An 18,074-nucleotide genomic window follows, 5' to 3' on the forward strand; every position below is an offset into this window, starting at 1 on the left:
CAGTAACAAAGGAACCAGCATTTAAATGAATAAAATAAGATTCCAGGGTATCAAGATTTTAGCATTGTCGAAATTGAAATTTTGACCAAGTTTCCAACAATGTGAAGCAATTGAAAATTTTGCGAATTCTTGATAATGAACATATCTAATGTGTTTCTCAAGTATAAATTTTAAAAAGCATTTAGTTTGTCCAATGCAGCCAAGGTTGTACTAAGAAGATAGTAGTACATGATAATTGCTGGGGAAATTTCTCTTGGTCACTGTGCTTATTCTCATTCTGATTTTTATCTTCTTTGTCTCTCAGTTCATATGGTTTTTCTGTCTGTTTCTTAACTTTATTTTTCCATTTCTCATTGGCAACTTTAAGTTTTTTTTTCAAAACACTTTTGTTACATTCACGCTTGTCTTGTCTTGAAAATGGGCATCTATTTTTGATGGGCTTGAAACAGGTTGACTGCCATCTAATTTTTGACGTGTATGAAGTTTTCAAAAAGTAATACTGAGTATGTTGATGTTATTTTCATTTCAAGTGATGGACAAAAATCTCTTCTTAAAATAAATTTTTTTTTTTTACAAGAACAAATTAGTATTAAAAAAAATTACCTCTGGATCTAAAGTTACGCCAGACAACTCACTGTTGATATGAAGAGCAACACACTTTTGTAAACTATCCCAACGTTGCTAGAGGAATAAAAAAAACATTTAAAAGTTGAAATATGAAATGTAATAAAGAAACATACTTTAATTTAAAATGAAAATGTTCGGAATTTAGTCCTTTTATCCAACGATGTTAAAGAGTTACTATACATGGGTAATATTTTCTGTAGGAAGTGGAAGTAGAGTCAAATTTCACCATAAGAAAAGGAAACTCTCAATTCCTGGTCAACTTAATACGGAGTTATGGACAAGGTATTTTTATCTGTGGGAATCTCAGAACTATAGGTATGGACTCCTTTTTTTAATTTATTATAATTAATGTGAATTATTCAGAGTATCTATTATACACAAATATAAAATCAAAAACTCCTAATATTTGTGAAACAATTAGAGTTTAAAAATTACAGCAGATTCATTTGCTACTTTTATTACATTATTTATGTCATTATATGCTGAATAAATTGCTAATTTTTTAAAAATTTTTTATTTTTGGCTAAGAAATTATTTCTGACACAGAATTTAGAAAATGTATTAAAATTTTATCTTTACATTTAAAGAACTGAAATTGTATATAAACACTTAGCTGTATTTTAGCATACTTTTGTGAATCTTGGCAAAGTAAAGAAAAATGATACATACAAATAACAGAATACTGATACCTAGGGACAGTTCGGGTAGTTTTGCAACACAACTAAAAGTGTTATAAGAATATAACAACTTATTATAGCATCAGTAAGTATTACATTAATTAAAAATAAATAATATATTTTGAAATAAAGAAAAAAGACTGAAGTTATTCATCGTAAACAAGCAATAGTTACAGAAGAAAATGGTTATTTGCATTCAGGCATTCTATTAATGAAAAAATATATAATTTTGCAGTAAAAGAAATATAAAAGTTTATTGCGTAAAATTAAACCACGAGAAAAAGTTTAGATTTTTTAGTACTTTAAACTATAAAAATAAGGGTTGGCAAGCTTTTAACAATTGACAGTTTTAATCATTCTGTAAAAAAACTCCTTTTGACATAGTTTTTGCCAATTGTTAAAAACATGAAGTTTGGTCTAATTATTAGATTATTCTACAAATTATTTTAAATGTTAAAAACCCAACATATTCATGTTAAAAACCCAACCCTGAAAGAATAAACAATACAGAAATAATAAATATAAAATTAGATAATTTATTTATTTGACTAATATCAATAGCTTGTAAATATTTATCTTATAAAGATTTTTATGAACAATGTGACAAAACAGGTTTAATTATTATTAAAAAATAACTGTAATTAGATGTTTTGTATTTACTCAACACATTTTTACATACATTTTGCATAAAGAGTCAAAATTTATGAATTAGGAAAAAGTAGATCAATTGAAAAAAAAGAGGGCTGTTGAAAATTAATGCCACTTTATGCATACAAAAAAAAGGTAGAAAATCACTTTATTTACCATTCGTATCTTGAAAGGAGTATTTTCTACACCAAGTTCATTATTTATTTGTATTATATTTGCTAGTTTAGTAGTCATGTCATCTTCATTTCTAAAGACAAAAATTAATTTCACACACAGAAAAACTCATTGTTCATATAACTAAAAAGTATAAGGGAAAAGTGATAGAGTTCAAGACATTAAAAAAGACAACAGAATTTTCACTCAAATTTAGAAATGAAACTCCTCGATTTTTCCAGGTTTCCCATAAAAGTTTCAACAGATTCTAAATTACTTTACTGCAATACACGAAAATATTTAACGAGAAATATGATTTTTCTTAATTCGATAAGCAATTACATTAACTTGGTAACAGAAATAATAAATTGTGTAAAAGAAAAAAAAATTCAGTAGATGAACTAACATGTAGAGTTTTGTTTTATGTAGAGTTTGAATATATAAGTATAGAAATTATTGATAAAAACAATATTTTGCTAAAAAAAATGGAAAAAAAATTAGAAACTCAATGTAAAATAATTTAATAAAATAGTCCCTAGTAAAGTAGTCAGTCATCATCGATCTTACTTACGATTAATAACCAAAATTAATTCATGCAGAAAACTTATTTTTTAAAAAAAAAAACACAGTTGAATTGCAATAGTTATATTTAAGAAAAAATTTGAAACGAACTTTTAACTAATTAGTACTTATTAATTGATATTCTAATTTTAATCAATCTAAAAAGATTTAACAATGTTGTAGCATTTTACAAGAAATATTGAAAATAAATGTTAAATTTATTTAGTTTGAACCTCATCAGTAAGTATTACATTCATTGCTACCAAAAATTTTCCAGATTTGTTGGAGTATTTTTCCAGATTTTGTTCGAAAATGACATTATTCCCCTGACAACTTTAGGTTCTTTCAAGTTTTCCTGACACAGTGGGAACTCTGGATGAAGTATATACATTATTTTTACTTATTAACAATATGTTATTATACAATACGAGTAAATAAAAAAATAATACCATTCTCTTTTAGGATCTTAAAAATTTATTTCAATTTCAGGTATGACAAAGAATCGGTTGAATTACACAAATTCTTAAAGCTATATAGGAATGGCTAAACTAAGCCATAATTTCTTTTTTAAATCGTTAGATTTAATCATTTACAAAAAACTAGTATTAAAAATGCTTGCATAAAAGGTGCAATATTTACCCAAAAATATTTAATTTTATGATTTAAAACATAAATTTAGAATAAGAATATACAAATGAATTTTTTATGGAGACACTATAAAAAGTATTAAAACAACATAATAAATAAAAATAATTCTTTTTATATATAAAATTATTCTATTGCAAAACAGTAATTTTGTCTGTGATTAAAATTTAGGAATTTATAATTACTTAAAACATTAAATCCATTGCAATCATTACATTAAGTTTAGTAGGCCCTGTAGTGATCAAAAGAGAAAATCGGAACAATTTTTGAAAAACAACATCAATTTAAAAGAGGCAACATTTGTTCTATATAAATACAATAACAATTTAACTTTATTAATGGAGTACTGAACAACTCATCAAAATTGGATATTAATGTATGGTAAATTTTTATAGTACTGTTGCGTGAAAAAATAAAATAGTTAATACTTACTCATATTGAAATTTAATTTATAATTTGTCATTGAGTACAAAACATAATTAAATAATAATTTTAAAAAAAAGTTTCAACAATAATGGAATAAAATAAAAAAGTTAATTTATTTGATTAAAAAAATATTTAAATAAATGTTTTTAGAAACATTAGAATTCCATGTAATAAATTTATTTATAAACTTAAAATCGTTCTTTTTGTCGCAAATGTCAACAAAGCAGATATTTTCTTCTTCTTAATACTTACAACCAAAAAATTAAAATTAATATTATCATTATGATTACAAAGCAATTTTAATTCCTCAGGATAAATATTATTTAACAAAATTGTATAACTGTGAAAATTAAAGATAATTAAATGATCAATAAATTAATAAACAGATTTGAAATTTGGAGCATAAATTTTTTCTTAATAGTGTAAAAACAAGTTACCCAGAAGTCACCAAAAATTAGATCCTTTGAAGTATTCGAATAAAAAATGTTTTTCATTTTAAAAATAATTATTTAAAAAAAACATATTAATTAGAATTTTACAGTAATGAAATTCACAATTGAGGATAGTTTTATAATTATAGTAATAACTTAAAAGAACATCTTTTAGTTTTAAAAATTGGAATGCCATTAAAGAGATCTTAGAAATCAGAGGTTGCAATAGATTTAATTTGATTGGGCTGATAATTAAGTATAAGAATTGTACATTATTAATTTTAATTTTTAACTTGTTATAGAAAGCTAAATTTTTTAATGATAATATTATTATTTATAAAGAGTTAGAGTCACGATTGCGTGAAGTCCACCTCCAATGGATCCCTTCTCACATTGGGGTTCTGGGCAATGACATCGCCGACACTCTGGCTAAGGAGGGGACGAAAGAAAATCTGATAAGTCCAAATTCCCTCACCTTCATGGAGCTGGCATCAAAAAAGAAAAAAGAAGACCTCGCTTCCTGGCTCGTACCCCCCAAACATCACTGGTACCAGAGCACCAGTCCAGGAGGTGCACTCAACATTCGGTGCAACCGCAAGGACCAGACTGCACTTATCAGGCTTATCAGCGGCCACCTTAAGTCCCTTTCTTTTGAGGGTAGTATTAAAATCTACCCTAACTGCCCCAGGTGCCACAACATGCAGGCTTCCCCCCAACATATACTGGACTGTCTAGGTCTGGACAAAAGGGACATTCTTAATAACACACTTATGGTGGCCGACTTCCTCCGGGTGATGAATTTCATGGACATAGTTTAGCCCTGCTAATTTTGGGGATAAGGAAGAAAAGAGAAGAGATTATTTATAAAATTAAAGTTTTTACGATTTAAATATTTTTTATTCAGTTCAATGTTGAATTTTTTTTACAGAATTAATTGCTGTTAGCTACCAAAATTCTCTACAAAATTCTCTTGAAGTTGCTTTTTAGCAATATTAAGAAAAATTAGTTCAATTGTTGCATTAATTTATTATTATTTCATTATTAAGAATAAAGTTTTTAAAGAAATGATAAACAGTCCAGTCACCCTAAAGATAAAGAGAATCTATTGGAAATTTTTAGATAAAAACTAATTAAACTATTTAAAAACCATTTTAGAATTTCATTAATAGAAATATGGTAAATTGGTCTAATTTTTATGCTTTTAGACATTAAATTTTAGATCTAAATTTTTTGAATACTTAAATTATCTATATTATATGTTTAAAATATATTTATTGGCAAATTCGCAATATTTTTTTTTCTTCACAGCGACATTTATAATCAGAAACTCAGTTTTCCTACATATTTTTCTAATAAAAATAGTTCTATTAAGGGTTTTATAGCTTTTAATTATATAAAATTATTTTGATAAAAACAAGTTCGCTAAATTGTCAGATAAAATATGAAATTCAAACTTAATTGGGCTTCGAAAACTAATAATAAAATATAAGTCACCTAAATTTTTCCTATTATACAGCAAAATTTTACTCATTTTAGCTTTCACAAAATCAAAGTAAAGAATTTTTAAGTGTAAATTAGAAAAGGAAAAGTAGTTAATAAAATCTTGAAGTCTAGATATGTCATTATCTGTAAGGGAGAAAACAAATTTTTTCATTGGTTTTTGGTTTCATATAGTAATGTTTATTAGATTTTTTTTCTTAATAGAAATAAAATGCACATTTAAATTGCCATTTTTAAAAGAGTTTTTATTACATCTTGAACCTTGATTACTTCTATTTGCATGCTTATCTTCAATTTGAAAAAGTAGAGGAGTTAATTTAATCTCTGTATTTATCCCAGTATCATTTATCCTATAAGGCAATTTATCTTATATATATATCATTTATATCATTATTATATAAAATTTATCCCATATATGGTTTTGTGTAAAAGCATGTAATAATTTTCATTTTTTTTAATTTTTAAATCAAAATCCACTACAATACGTGAAACATTAATTTTAGCACTATTAAAATCATGTATTCTAAAATTATTGAATTTCAGATTATTTATAATTTTATAACTATTAATATCTGGGCAATGTTGGTCAATTTAAATGTTAAGGAAGTTACTAGTTTGTCCAATATAATTCATATTGCAAGCCTTATTTTTCAAAATATCAAAGAGTTTTTGGCTAAAAACGTGAACACAACAAGAATTTCTTGTTCTGTTATCTGGATAAAAATTCTGTATCAATCAGGAATCAATACTAAGAAGTAGTTTGATATAAAATATCACCTTTAAAAAGCTGGGTTTTATCAATATATGGCAATCAGATAACAAAGGGCCTATTCATCCAACTGAATTTTTTTTTATTTATTTTTGTCATCCAAAATTACTGAACACTGACTTAAAAGTATAAAATAGGACAAAAGTTGCTAAAAGCAGGAACTTTTAGATTAGGCCAGGGTCGCTCTTCCCTCAGATGCAGAGTCACCGCATAAGAAAAGAAAATTACTAAATGTTTCACATTTAACAAATATTTGATAAGAAATTACTTATAACGACAGAAACAATTGCTCATATAATTAATAAAAGGCAACATCATTTTTGAAAGAAAATAAAAACATTAAAAACCCAATAAACTTGGATCAAAAATCATTTTAAAATAATCTTTCAAAATGAAAATATGTGCGTCTAAATTCTTCAAAAATAAATACTTTCTTTTTTTTTTTTTTACTTTTAAAAAATAGAACACTGCAAGAAGACATTTAATGTGACAACAAAATATGAGTAACATATTTCAATAATGTGAGCAAAAGAAAGAACTTACGTCCCAGATTTCAATTCGGATATGACAGATGGTCGAATACAGAGAGGAGGAACAGGTAGTTTGGAAAACAATAAATGCTCCGGACGTCCAGAAGATGATTTCATTGAAAGCAGGGGAATATCCTATTAAACACAAATCTAAATAAATGTGGCAACAAAAACAAAATTCATGCAATTTTGTTAATTTCTATTTCAAGCGATAAGTAATGACATCATAAGCAGGATTTGTACTTTTTTTTTTGATTATTGAAAAAAAAAAAACCTTTAATTTGATTTAAACCAGATTGTTTTTAAAGTTACTCTGCGAATTTTATTTTCTAATTAATCAAAAAGTTAATTTAAGCAAATGAATGATTCAAAATTATTGAAAATGGAATAGAAATGCATCATTATTAACTACTTAAAAAAAAAGGCTAAAATAAATAAATCTCACGTGTCTTTTTTTTTTAAAAATTTCTTTTTGCAAGTACTTTTTTTAAAACATTTCTAAGTAAAAGGATACCTTATTTCATTACAACAACGTGCATCAAAATTTGAGAAATTTCAGGGTATTTCTTCTTATGCATGGCAAATATTATTTGGCAGAAAAAAAGTCACACAAATTTACACATATTTTTTTAAAATTTAAATTCAGTAGCTCAAAATCTGAAATGTTTCTCAATAACGAAACAAAATAATCAAACTAAATTTAAATTATTCTGACATGAAAATACAAGATTTCAAAGATAAAATTATATTTACCTCATCAACAATTCTTTCAAACAATTTAAGAACTTCAGTAGGGTTTAAGTCTTTCTGAAATATTTAAACAAGTACTATATAAACAATATTTGAATAAACAATATTAGTTGCAAGTATAATAATAAGTTAATACATCAGGCCCAACTAATTATAAGCATACTATTGTGCTGCAGTCTATGCATTACCTCATACAACTTGTTTTTCAGCTGCTCTAATTCTTTATTGTATTTCAAGGACTCTTGATATGTCTCTAACAGTTCTAAGGAAAAAGCAGCATTTTTCTTCTCTTTTTTGTGCCTGATGTGTACAATCTTAACACAACCAACTTTTTTCACTTGACCTATAAACAGTCAGGAATAAGAAAAGATTGAAATCTACCCACATATATAATAGAAGGGCATAAAAGACAGATGTACCAAATAGAGCGCAAGTAATTTATGACAATACATACTCATAATGCTGCTAGTCAAACAGGAGAAATAAAACACTCAACTTTACTAGGCATATTTTAGATAATTTCAACACAACAGGGTAATGGATGTAAAAATATGCTACCATTCAAAAATAAATATTTGCTTACCATGTATCACATGGTTTTAAAATAATGAACATGATGAATAATAATGAATGAATGATACAAAAACAAAGGGATAAAATAGCAAAATAAACAAATCAGCATTAAAAAAATTAGATGGTATAGTGATAGCATTGGCATATTCAATAATTAAAAGTATATGATTTTCTGAAAATATGTTACTCAGTTTACTGATAAAAATGATCATATTTGCCTCCAACTTGATTAAATATGCGTGTGGCCCTTCATTAGTCAACCTGCTGTGCAAGTGGCCCTTCACTCAAAAAGGTTGTGCATCCCTATCTATACTGATGTTTTTTTAAAGGTTAATTTCCACTGCCCGGGATACTCTAGAATCATGTATTTTTAAAGTTAAGTGATATCGCCTTGCACGCCCAACCCTTTTGCTTAAAATTGACTGTAATACGAGTGAACTTTGGATTTTATAGGGTTGCAATACAGGGTTATTCACAATTCCCTCCGGTGTTTCGAAGCGTTGTAGTAAAAAAAACGATGACAAATATGGCAAAAAAGAACACATGAAATTATTCCGAAAGTATTCAAGTTTTAATTTAAGCAATTGCCGGTAGATGACAGTAACATGTACCACTGAAGCCAGTTGTAGTAAACTTAAGGTTGTAGTAAACAGAGGGAATTATGAATAACCCTGTATTTGATTCCAGTTTCGGCATCAAGAGCATAGGTATAAAAAACAGTTGCCTAGTGGTTAAAATTTGATATAGATCTACAATTATTAACGAAATACACGTTTTGTGTTAAAAAAATGACCATAACGCAAGTGAACTTTGAATTTAATAAAGTTGAAAGATTTGAATCTGGTGGGTGCATTGCATTGCAGATGCACATTAAATCTATTACTTTATATACATTTTTGAAATTTTACTTTATCATTTCATTGGCATTTTACAGAAATATATTTCATAAAAATTATGGAAGTATTGAATGGTAGAACCTACGGAACCCTACATTTTCAAGGAACACACATTAAGGAACATAAAAACAGAATAAAGGGTGGAAAGGTTACTTAAGCACCTTTAGGATGCACTTATATTTAAAGAAGATAACTCGCCTTGAGAGGAGGAATCAAACAAATGGAGAAAATTTATTCACAGCTCTTATTTAATTCATTATTGTAATTTGTTGCCTCTGATATTTTTTATTCAGCTGTTGTTTTAGATTTGTTATTAAAGTACAAAATATCTAAAGATTAAATGTACTCTTTTATTTCACGATGTACTTACTTAAATTTTCTGAATGCATTGAAGTAGTAGGTAAAAATCATTAGAAATAATTTGCAAACCAACCTTAAAAATTTACCAACTACCAAATGGAAACCTTTTAAAATGAAATATTAAATAAGTTGAAAATTTTAAACATTACCATTTACTTCATTGCAATATGGGCAGACACTTTTCTTCATGCACTTCTCCAGGATTTCTTTTCTTAAAGACTTCCGTCTATCGTAATCCATGTTAGGTTTTTTAAGAATTTGGACATACTTCTCTCTCTCCTGCTCATTCAAAAGAATGTGTGCACATTTCTGAAACAAGAGGGAATTTTTTTTCCTCAAATTTTTGTAAAAGACATCGATTCTTTTAAAACAAGACCTCTACAGAAATGCTCACATATCTTTTTCGTAAATTTCAGTAAAGTAAACATTCACAACTAAACGTATCATAAATTATTTTCAATTAAAACTCCACAATAACACAAGGAAAATAAAACTATACAGATGTATGGAGTTATAGAAGTTTTTACATTTCTAATTTCTGGCAGTAAAAAATCAATTAAACATGCTCTGAAAGAATAACAAAACATGTTCTATAACATGTAATTCCATAATTGCAAAAATGTTCTAAGTGTGATTTATCTCTCTGGAATTTGAACTTTCTAACCCCGTAATATTGTGACCTTTGGTCTCAAATATTTTTAATTAGCTTTAAATATATTTAAGAAACAGGTTAATATATTGAATACGTGATTTAATATAAATTTTTTTCTCTCAAATGTTACTAATTTTTTAGATAATTATAATTATAATAACTTTAATATTAATGCTAATCAATAACAATTATAACGATAAAGATTATTTAAAATTATTTTTCTCTTGGAAGTTACTTGAAGTTTTTTGTGCAGTAAGTTTATCGGCTTTCAATGATACTCCACTTTTCATTATGAGTGAATTGTAAATTAAAATGAACAGCTAATTTCAGAGTTGGGTCATTTACTACTATTAACATGTGGTTAATATCAAATAATAAAATTCTTAATTTATGTACTATTGTGGAACAATATTTAACTTCAAAAATCGTAAAATTCTACTTTAGAAAGCTTAAATAGTATAATAAACAAGCAATTACACAACTGAAATGATTATTAAGTAGGTACAGTGAATGATGGTTCTTTCACGATCTTGTATAAATACACTTATTGCTTGCATTTTTCAGCTTTGTTGATATTCCTTTTTCTCCTTCAAAAAATCAAGTACCAGTTTTAAAATTGAGCTTTTGTGGCTAAATACTATATAACATGCAACTTAATGGAAAACAATATTAAACAGATACCACATTTGATGCTTTCAAATGTTCATTTTTGATAAAGAAGCCTCACATTCTTCATCGAATCAATCATAGATCACATTCAATTAACATTTAGTTACACAAATAATCGGAGAAAGGATAAAATCATGTTCTACAACACTAAAATGCTTATTAACCCACTGTAGTTCTGCATGTAAAAAGTCGTATTTTAATCTGTTCTCTTCTTCATACAGCAAAACCGATTTTTCCATTTTAATAAATGAGGAAATATTATAATGGGGAGAAACATTTTTCCAATTTCGGTCATTTTGGTAAACCACCAGTGGAAACAATATTTGGGGACAGAAATAGTTATCAAATATTTACAATGGATGATGTTTTGAGATTGAAACATTTTTGCAAAAACCAAATTCTTAAAAATTCTCTTCGAAACTATCATTAACAATCGCCTCCATTGTTATTTATTTTCTCCAACCATACCCAATCTTAGAGAATGTTTAATCTACCGAAATGCATTCCAAGTCAAATTTGATGAATGATTGCCCTTGTAAGGTATATTATGGAAGCTTTTAAATTGTTAAAAGGTAGGGATGTGCCTGCTTGATCATGTAATTAGGATTATTAATCCTTCAAGGATTACAAATTTCTTCAGCAAAATTAGTATTAGTATTTTTTTCTGTTATTTTGTCTCAGCTTAGAAAATACACCTTGTAAATGTTTAATAATTGCTATTTTCAAGTGGTGCAGAAAACCGGATTAACTAACTTCTAGATAATTAGATCATTATCTTATATTTAATTATTATTTTAGAAATGATAATTAGTAAATAACAATGCAGAAAATAAATTAAAGTTTTAATATTAATTGCAAAATGTATATTTTAAAAAAAAATGTGCAGAGAAGAAATTTCAATGCTTTTGAGAAATTTGTTAATCTTATTATAATTGTGTATAATTCTCAGGACCACTTTAAAATATCATTTGACATAATATTTTAATACTTATTGCTAAACAATTGTATTGGTTATTTTTAGTTCCTTCATTTGGTTCAGTTTCTTCCACTGTCCTGAAAGTAAAAGGTTTCTTTCTAACAAAATTCTGACCTCGCTCTTATTACACATTTTACACTCCTATTGTATAAATGATCTCAATAAAATCATGAGTTCATATGTTTTTAGATTCTTGGCATTTCCGGCAAAATTAAATTCCTAGTGCACTTTAGCATCCAAATAGAGTCTCGGTGCTGCCATCTAGTGTGGCAGAAACTAGACGTCCAAATTAACATGACCAGCGGTATCTCACCCATTGTGGTGGTCCTGAAAGAGTGGATACCACCTCTGGAGAACGCACTAGGTCTGCTCATCGGCAAGACCGATTGTGCAGCTCATTGGAAATAAAAAAAAAAAATGTTTTTAGATTAATAACTTGAAACAGTGAAGAATTTTCACACACGCACAAACTTTGTTCTGAGGTACTTTAAGTTTGTCATACCTTGCATATCATCTGAAGAATTGCTCGAATGAAAGGAATAAAGCCAGGATGAAAAACAGGTAGGTTCAAATCTATGTAACCAAAATGCCCTATACAGTCACTCACTGGCTTTCCACAAGTCTCACAATTAATGCCCTTTCTACTTGTTCCCTAGACAAAAAATAAAAATTTAATTATTCATCATATTTAACTTACAATAATGAACCTCTATTATACAGTTGCATAAATAAAAAGACAATAGAGAAAAAAATAAAACAACAAATTAATCAATGAGACTTGGGCTTTAAGATGATGAAAAGTGAGCAAAAAATATAAAGGGTATCAATAATTACAATACAATTTCCATAACATAAACAAATAGAAACTACTACAAACCTGTGAGAAGTTTTAGATACTAAAAGAGCAAGTTTTAGAATATCAAATAAATATAAATGATACACATATGCACTCAGGGGTCTGTCCAGACATTTTGTGAAAGGTCCGTTTTTGTAAAATTGTACAAAAATTACTCGCAATTTGTGAATATAAAATAAACGTTAAGTCACATTCTTTCAACCAGGGTCCTGCTTTTGTGAATTTGTGCAAATAGGGTCCTGTTGTAACAAAAAACTTATTCAAGGAGTTTTTAAATTGTAAAGAGATATAAGATTATGTTCAACACTGTAAAATTATAATTAAAAAAATTAAATTATAAAAGATAAACAGCAATTGCTGCTACTAAATAAGAGATGCAACATACAAATATTTGGTATTTAGCCTATACTGCTGAACGCAAAATATTCATTTTTGGACTAAAAAAGGAAGAAGCGTCTGCCGAAGACAAAACTTAGTTCATTTACATCTGTCTCTCCCCCGCCCCCATGAGAAGGATTTATTCGATTAACAAAACAATAATGAAGATGATCAAATTTGTGAAGAGTCTAATTATAAGATAAAAACGGACCCTTCACAAAATAATTTAAGTTAAAATATTTTGTGACGGTTCCGTTTTTATGAAAAGATATGTTGTGAAGGGTCGGTTAACGGACTCAAATTTCTTCTAAACAGAGCCCTTATTATAGTCACTTATATAACAGAGAAAAAAAAATTGTTTTACAAATCATTTTTCGGAAATAAAATGAAATAATAATTAGAAGAAAAAAAACTAAAAGTCTAAAAGATTAGTCAGATTAAAATTGCCATCAATAAAGAAAAAATGCTTCTAAACACAGAAGGAATCAAGTATCAGATAAAAGTTCCTCCATTCATATTTTTAGACTTTTATTTAATGTAAAATAGGAAACAAAACCAATTCAAAGGTTTTATTTTTTTATTTTATAAAATAACAAATACTATAAGCAAATATCTGTACCATTTTAGGATCCAAGACACCATAAGGAATGGCTTTATGTGTTCTTTCTTCATAGAGATATCTATTGACACAATTAATATGTGACTGTTGTCTAATGTCTGCAGGACTTTGTAATCCAAAGCAAATTTTGCTTCTATAAAAAAAGACACCAAGAAAATTGAATTATTTTCAAAATAAATAAGTTTTATTACATATATATGTTATAAAATAAGTAAGAAATAAAGTTTTTGTGCCATCAATCAGTTTTATATTCCTTTTGCTCGTGTTGTCTCGAATTAAAATTTTTTGATATTTTGCATTGTATTTATAGAAAAAATTATTTCAAATGCCTTAAAGATATAATGTATATATATTTACTTGTAATGAACAGTATGAAACAACTTATAAGTGTGTAGTTAATTGATTTTTATGTTAATTTCGGACAAGGATAATAAAAGCAAAAAAAAAAAAAAACCTTTTAATTAATTATTAAAAATGTTTAAACTAATCTCAATTTGTTAGTTTTCAAAAAATGATTCTCTTCCATTGAATACATATTAATTTAGCATTAAATAATGAGAAATTGAATAAGAACTGGGATAAGGTAGAGAAAATGTTTTTAAGAAATGTTTTAACTTTTACCATATGTTGTATGATAAAAGCTCGAGTACGGCATATTGCAAGAAGTCTGCAAACATAAAATTTTTTCAAGCCGCTGGCAAAATGCACAGAAATTTAATGTTTATGACAAGTTAAAAAATTACTAGCCTTCCAATATTGTAAAATTTTTTTTGAAGGAAATAAATCTTTTGCTATTTAAGTGAGGAAGAACGCTGCATTAAAAAGAGTAAAATGGAAATAGGTGACTAAGACTAATAAACAAGATTTCTTATGAAATAAAAATTTTTCTGCTACTTTTAGGTAACCTGCCACACACTTCCACACAAAGAATGTGTCTTTTTGTTACCCTTCTTCAGAACATTTTACAGAACAGAACATTTTCTTATAGGAAACAATTTTCAGTGTCATCAATAATGTCTTATGATTGTCTTTATTTCTTAAATTAATTGTGTGCTCAATCAATTAATTGTGTGCTCATTTCAAATTAAATGTGTGCTCATAATGATTGCATTTGAAGCTATAACAGATTTTTACTGTATTTGTAGCCATACCTCCTTCATCTTATACTTGGCTCAGTCTAGACACAGAATCTATCAAGACATCACTGAGATCAGCACTCATTTACAACAGATAAAGCTTTGCAGGTCTTCAATTTATAATCTCACTCATGGTTTGTTCCCAGCTGATAAATAAGTGGTATGAATATTTTAAATTTTTTATTTTGCGATGAAGAGGTTCGATTGGAACATATCCTTAAAGCACAAACATTGTGCACAATTTTTAAAAAACATTATTCCTAACTTTCTTAAGACAACACGTGATTGTCCAGTAAAAGGAAGGCAATTTCATTCAATTCATTGATATGTGAGGGAAACATTTAGAACACATTTTACCATTGATAAAATCTAATTAAATATTGCATAAAAAAAAAGAGAAAAAGAAAAAAAAACTAAATTAACCAAGTTTTAAATGATTTATAAATTTACTAGAAAACTTAATAAAAAAATAAGTTCTGTAACATTTCATTATAAGACCATTTAAAATTATCTTTAATCAAAGAATTACAGCTAGTAGGGATATTTTTATTATGCACCTGTGCATGCCAACTGCATTTGCCCAGGTTTTCAACTTGCAAAAATATATATTATTTGCCTCCAAATAGTTACAAGTTTTACCCCTTCAGTTTATTCCATTCAGTGATTTTAATTTTTAGATTTCTGCTAACTGCAGCCCAGTTGTTGCCAAAACTTGATGACATTTTTAGTGCAGGTATTAGCACAGAAATTTTCCACAAGGATAATTACATATTAGTATCCCTTCTAATGAGAAAAACAATAAGAATACAAATAGAGCATAGAAATGGACATCCTATAGTTTCAGTTCTCTAGACCAGAAGTTCCCAAAAGGTTGTTTCAATAGTTCAAAATAATATTTTAGACATTCACATTTGCCAATAAACTTTATTTATAATTTCTTAGGGTTCTGTCAAAAGGAAATCGATTATTCAGAGTTTTAAAAAAAAAAAAAAAAAATGGGAATCGCTGATCTAGATAAGAAACTTTCCTCAAAGTCTAAACACTAAATGACATTATAAAAATAAAGAGACAAACACATGCAAAGTGGTTTAACCGATCAGGGCAGATGAACAAGTCTTAAGAAGGTGATAAAAAGAATTGTGGTAAAAAAAAGACATCAGGGAGCTCAGTGGGAAAGTTTCCAAGCATGTACGCTGATGGAAGAACATCTAATATCCTGATTTTTGACATTCATGTTCAAGTCCAAATATAAGTGTACACTTGGTTTGACCTATACATGATAGAACACACTGACAAGAATTCCTCAGCTACATCACACAAAGTTTACCCTATCCTTTTGGTTTACTCTACCTGTTTACACTGAAAGGATATTAAACTATCAAAAATTGGAGAAAAAAAATCACATAGAGGTTTGCCTAGGGATACCTACTAATTTGATGCTCCTTTTTAGTTTCTCAGGGGACCACTACCTGAAAATTGCCAAAACTTAACGATTATTTTGTTGAAGTTATTTTTATGCTATCTTTCTTCTTTTCGAAGGAAGTTTATATTCTAGGAACCTAAGATGAAATGAGTTCAAGAAGATTTCTGTGGTGGTACCAACAATTTTCAAGTTTTGGCGACAACCGATAAGTGGCACGAGAGAAACTAAAAAGAAACAACACAGAAGGCGACAAATTCCCAGGGTAAAACTCAGACACATCATTTTTTTCCTTCCTATTTCTTGGAAGTTGCCAAAACTTGTCAATTATTTAGGCACAAGAACTTGGAAGAAAATCTTTCCCCACAGAAAAAAGGATTTCCGATAACTAAACGTCAAAGTTGGGTGTTCATACGAAATGTATGCCTAATCAATTGATAAGTAATATGATAAGTTTTCCAATTTAGATTATTTCTTAACATTAAAATTGATATCTTGAAAATTAATAGGTTGTGCAGATTTTATTAAGCAGTCCTTTCTTACCACAAAAATAGAGCTTTGCCAAAAAAATTTTAGACTTGCGAGTTAAAATTTTCTTTTTGTAGAAGGTAAATAATTACTTACATTTTCATAGAGAGATCAGACTCTCTAAACTGTTCCTTAACCATCTTCAGATTTTACCAAAACGTTTGAATACTTCTAAAGTGAAAGTAGTACAATTGAAATAAATAATTTAAGAATACGGTAACGAAACCGTACCAAAACAAATACGCATGTTTTTGTTGATGATGCTGATGTAACGAAAGGTAGAATGGTGGCATCCGAAATCATTTCGCCGCTTTATTTTCACTGGCTTATAGCTTTCATATAAAAAAGAGTGAAATTTGCATGGAGAGAAGACCGTTTCCATCAGGTCTTGGCTCTTCCCTCCAGTGGCGTAGCGAGGGGGGAGCAAGGGGGGGCATCATGCCCCGGGCGCTACTCACAAAGGGGCGCCAAATGGTCAGCAAAACAAAAAAAATTGTTGGATAATTTTTATTTTTATTATAATTTATTTCTGCAAAAAATATTTTAAATTTAGTGCCAGTGAAATATGATAAATGTTAATTCGTAAATAAAAAGGAACACTAATCAAACTGTAATAATATATTCATAATAGAAATGACACGTCTTTTCTAATGGCTGGCTGACTCGACCTGTATCTGTCAGCACTTCCTTATGGCATCTACGCTGTGTGGTTACATATATTATCTCCAAATATTTGCACTGTACAAAAATCGTTTGTATGTTTGTACAGTGTATAATACAGATTTCAATGGAATAGAACTCTTTATCGAAGAATGTGACTGTAAAATGTTACTCCTTTGTAGAAAAGAAATTGAACTTAAAACTCCATTAGAATTTCTTACTTTTATAATCCCGTATGGAGAAGATGTTTTTCCAAACCTGAGAGTGGCACTTCAAATACTCCTGACTATCTCAGTATCAATTGCTAACTGCGAATGGTCATTCAGCAAATTAAAATTAATTTTGACATATCTACGATCAACGGTGGGACAAGATCACCTAAGTGACCTGGCATTTTTAAGTGTGGAAAGAGAAAAATTTGAAATGATCAACTTTGATGATATTATTGATAAATTTGCTTCATCAAAAGCGGAAAATTTACACATAGTAATTAGTTTTATAATTGTATTATAATCATATTATTAAATATATGTATCTCCTTAGAGATAATAAATATTTACTTTTTTATTGTTTTAAAACTGCGTGTTTTTAAAATATTTCTTTATAAATATGTAAAATAAATAATAGGTATCTT

At 27.8% G+C, this 18,074-nt stretch overlaps 1 protein-coding gene across 1 annotated transcript in view; it reads right to left on the minus strand.

Moving 5' to 3' along the window:
* Positions 1–17,161, minus strand: part of LOC107436707 (RNA polymerase III subunit A) — a 45,212-nt gene extending 28,051 nt beyond the window's left edge. Inside the window, exons 1-9 of the mRNA XM_071179916.1 lie at positions 16,877–17,161; positions 13,697–13,829; positions 12,346–12,495; positions 9,696–9,855; positions 7,906–8,060; positions 7,721–7,774; positions 6,981–7,102; positions 2,109–2,199; positions 604–681 (exon numbers count right to left, since the gene is read on the minus strand). Of these exons, the coding sequence (XP_071036017.1) occupies positions 604–681; positions 2,109–2,199; positions 6,981–7,102; positions 7,721–7,774; positions 7,906–8,060; positions 9,696–9,855; positions 12,346–12,495; positions 13,697–13,829; positions 16,877–16,920 (987 nt within the window). The 5' untranslated portion in view covers positions 16,921–17,161. The remainder of the gene's footprint in view (positions 1–603; positions 682–2,108; positions 2,200–6,980; positions 7,103–7,720; positions 7,775–7,905; positions 8,061–9,695; positions 9,856–12,345; positions 12,496–13,696; positions 13,830–16,876) is intronic.
* Between the last annotated feature and the right edge of the window lie 913 nt (positions 17,162–18,074).

The sequence above is a fragment of the Parasteatoda tepidariorum genome, chromosome 4 (assembly GCF_043381705.1).
Source record: "Parasteatoda tepidariorum isolate YZ-2023 chromosome 4, CAS_Ptep_4.0, whole genome shotgun sequence".
Classification (NCBI taxonomy): Eukaryota; Metazoa; Arthropoda; class Arachnida; order Araneae; family Theridiidae; genus Parasteatoda; species Parasteatoda tepidariorum.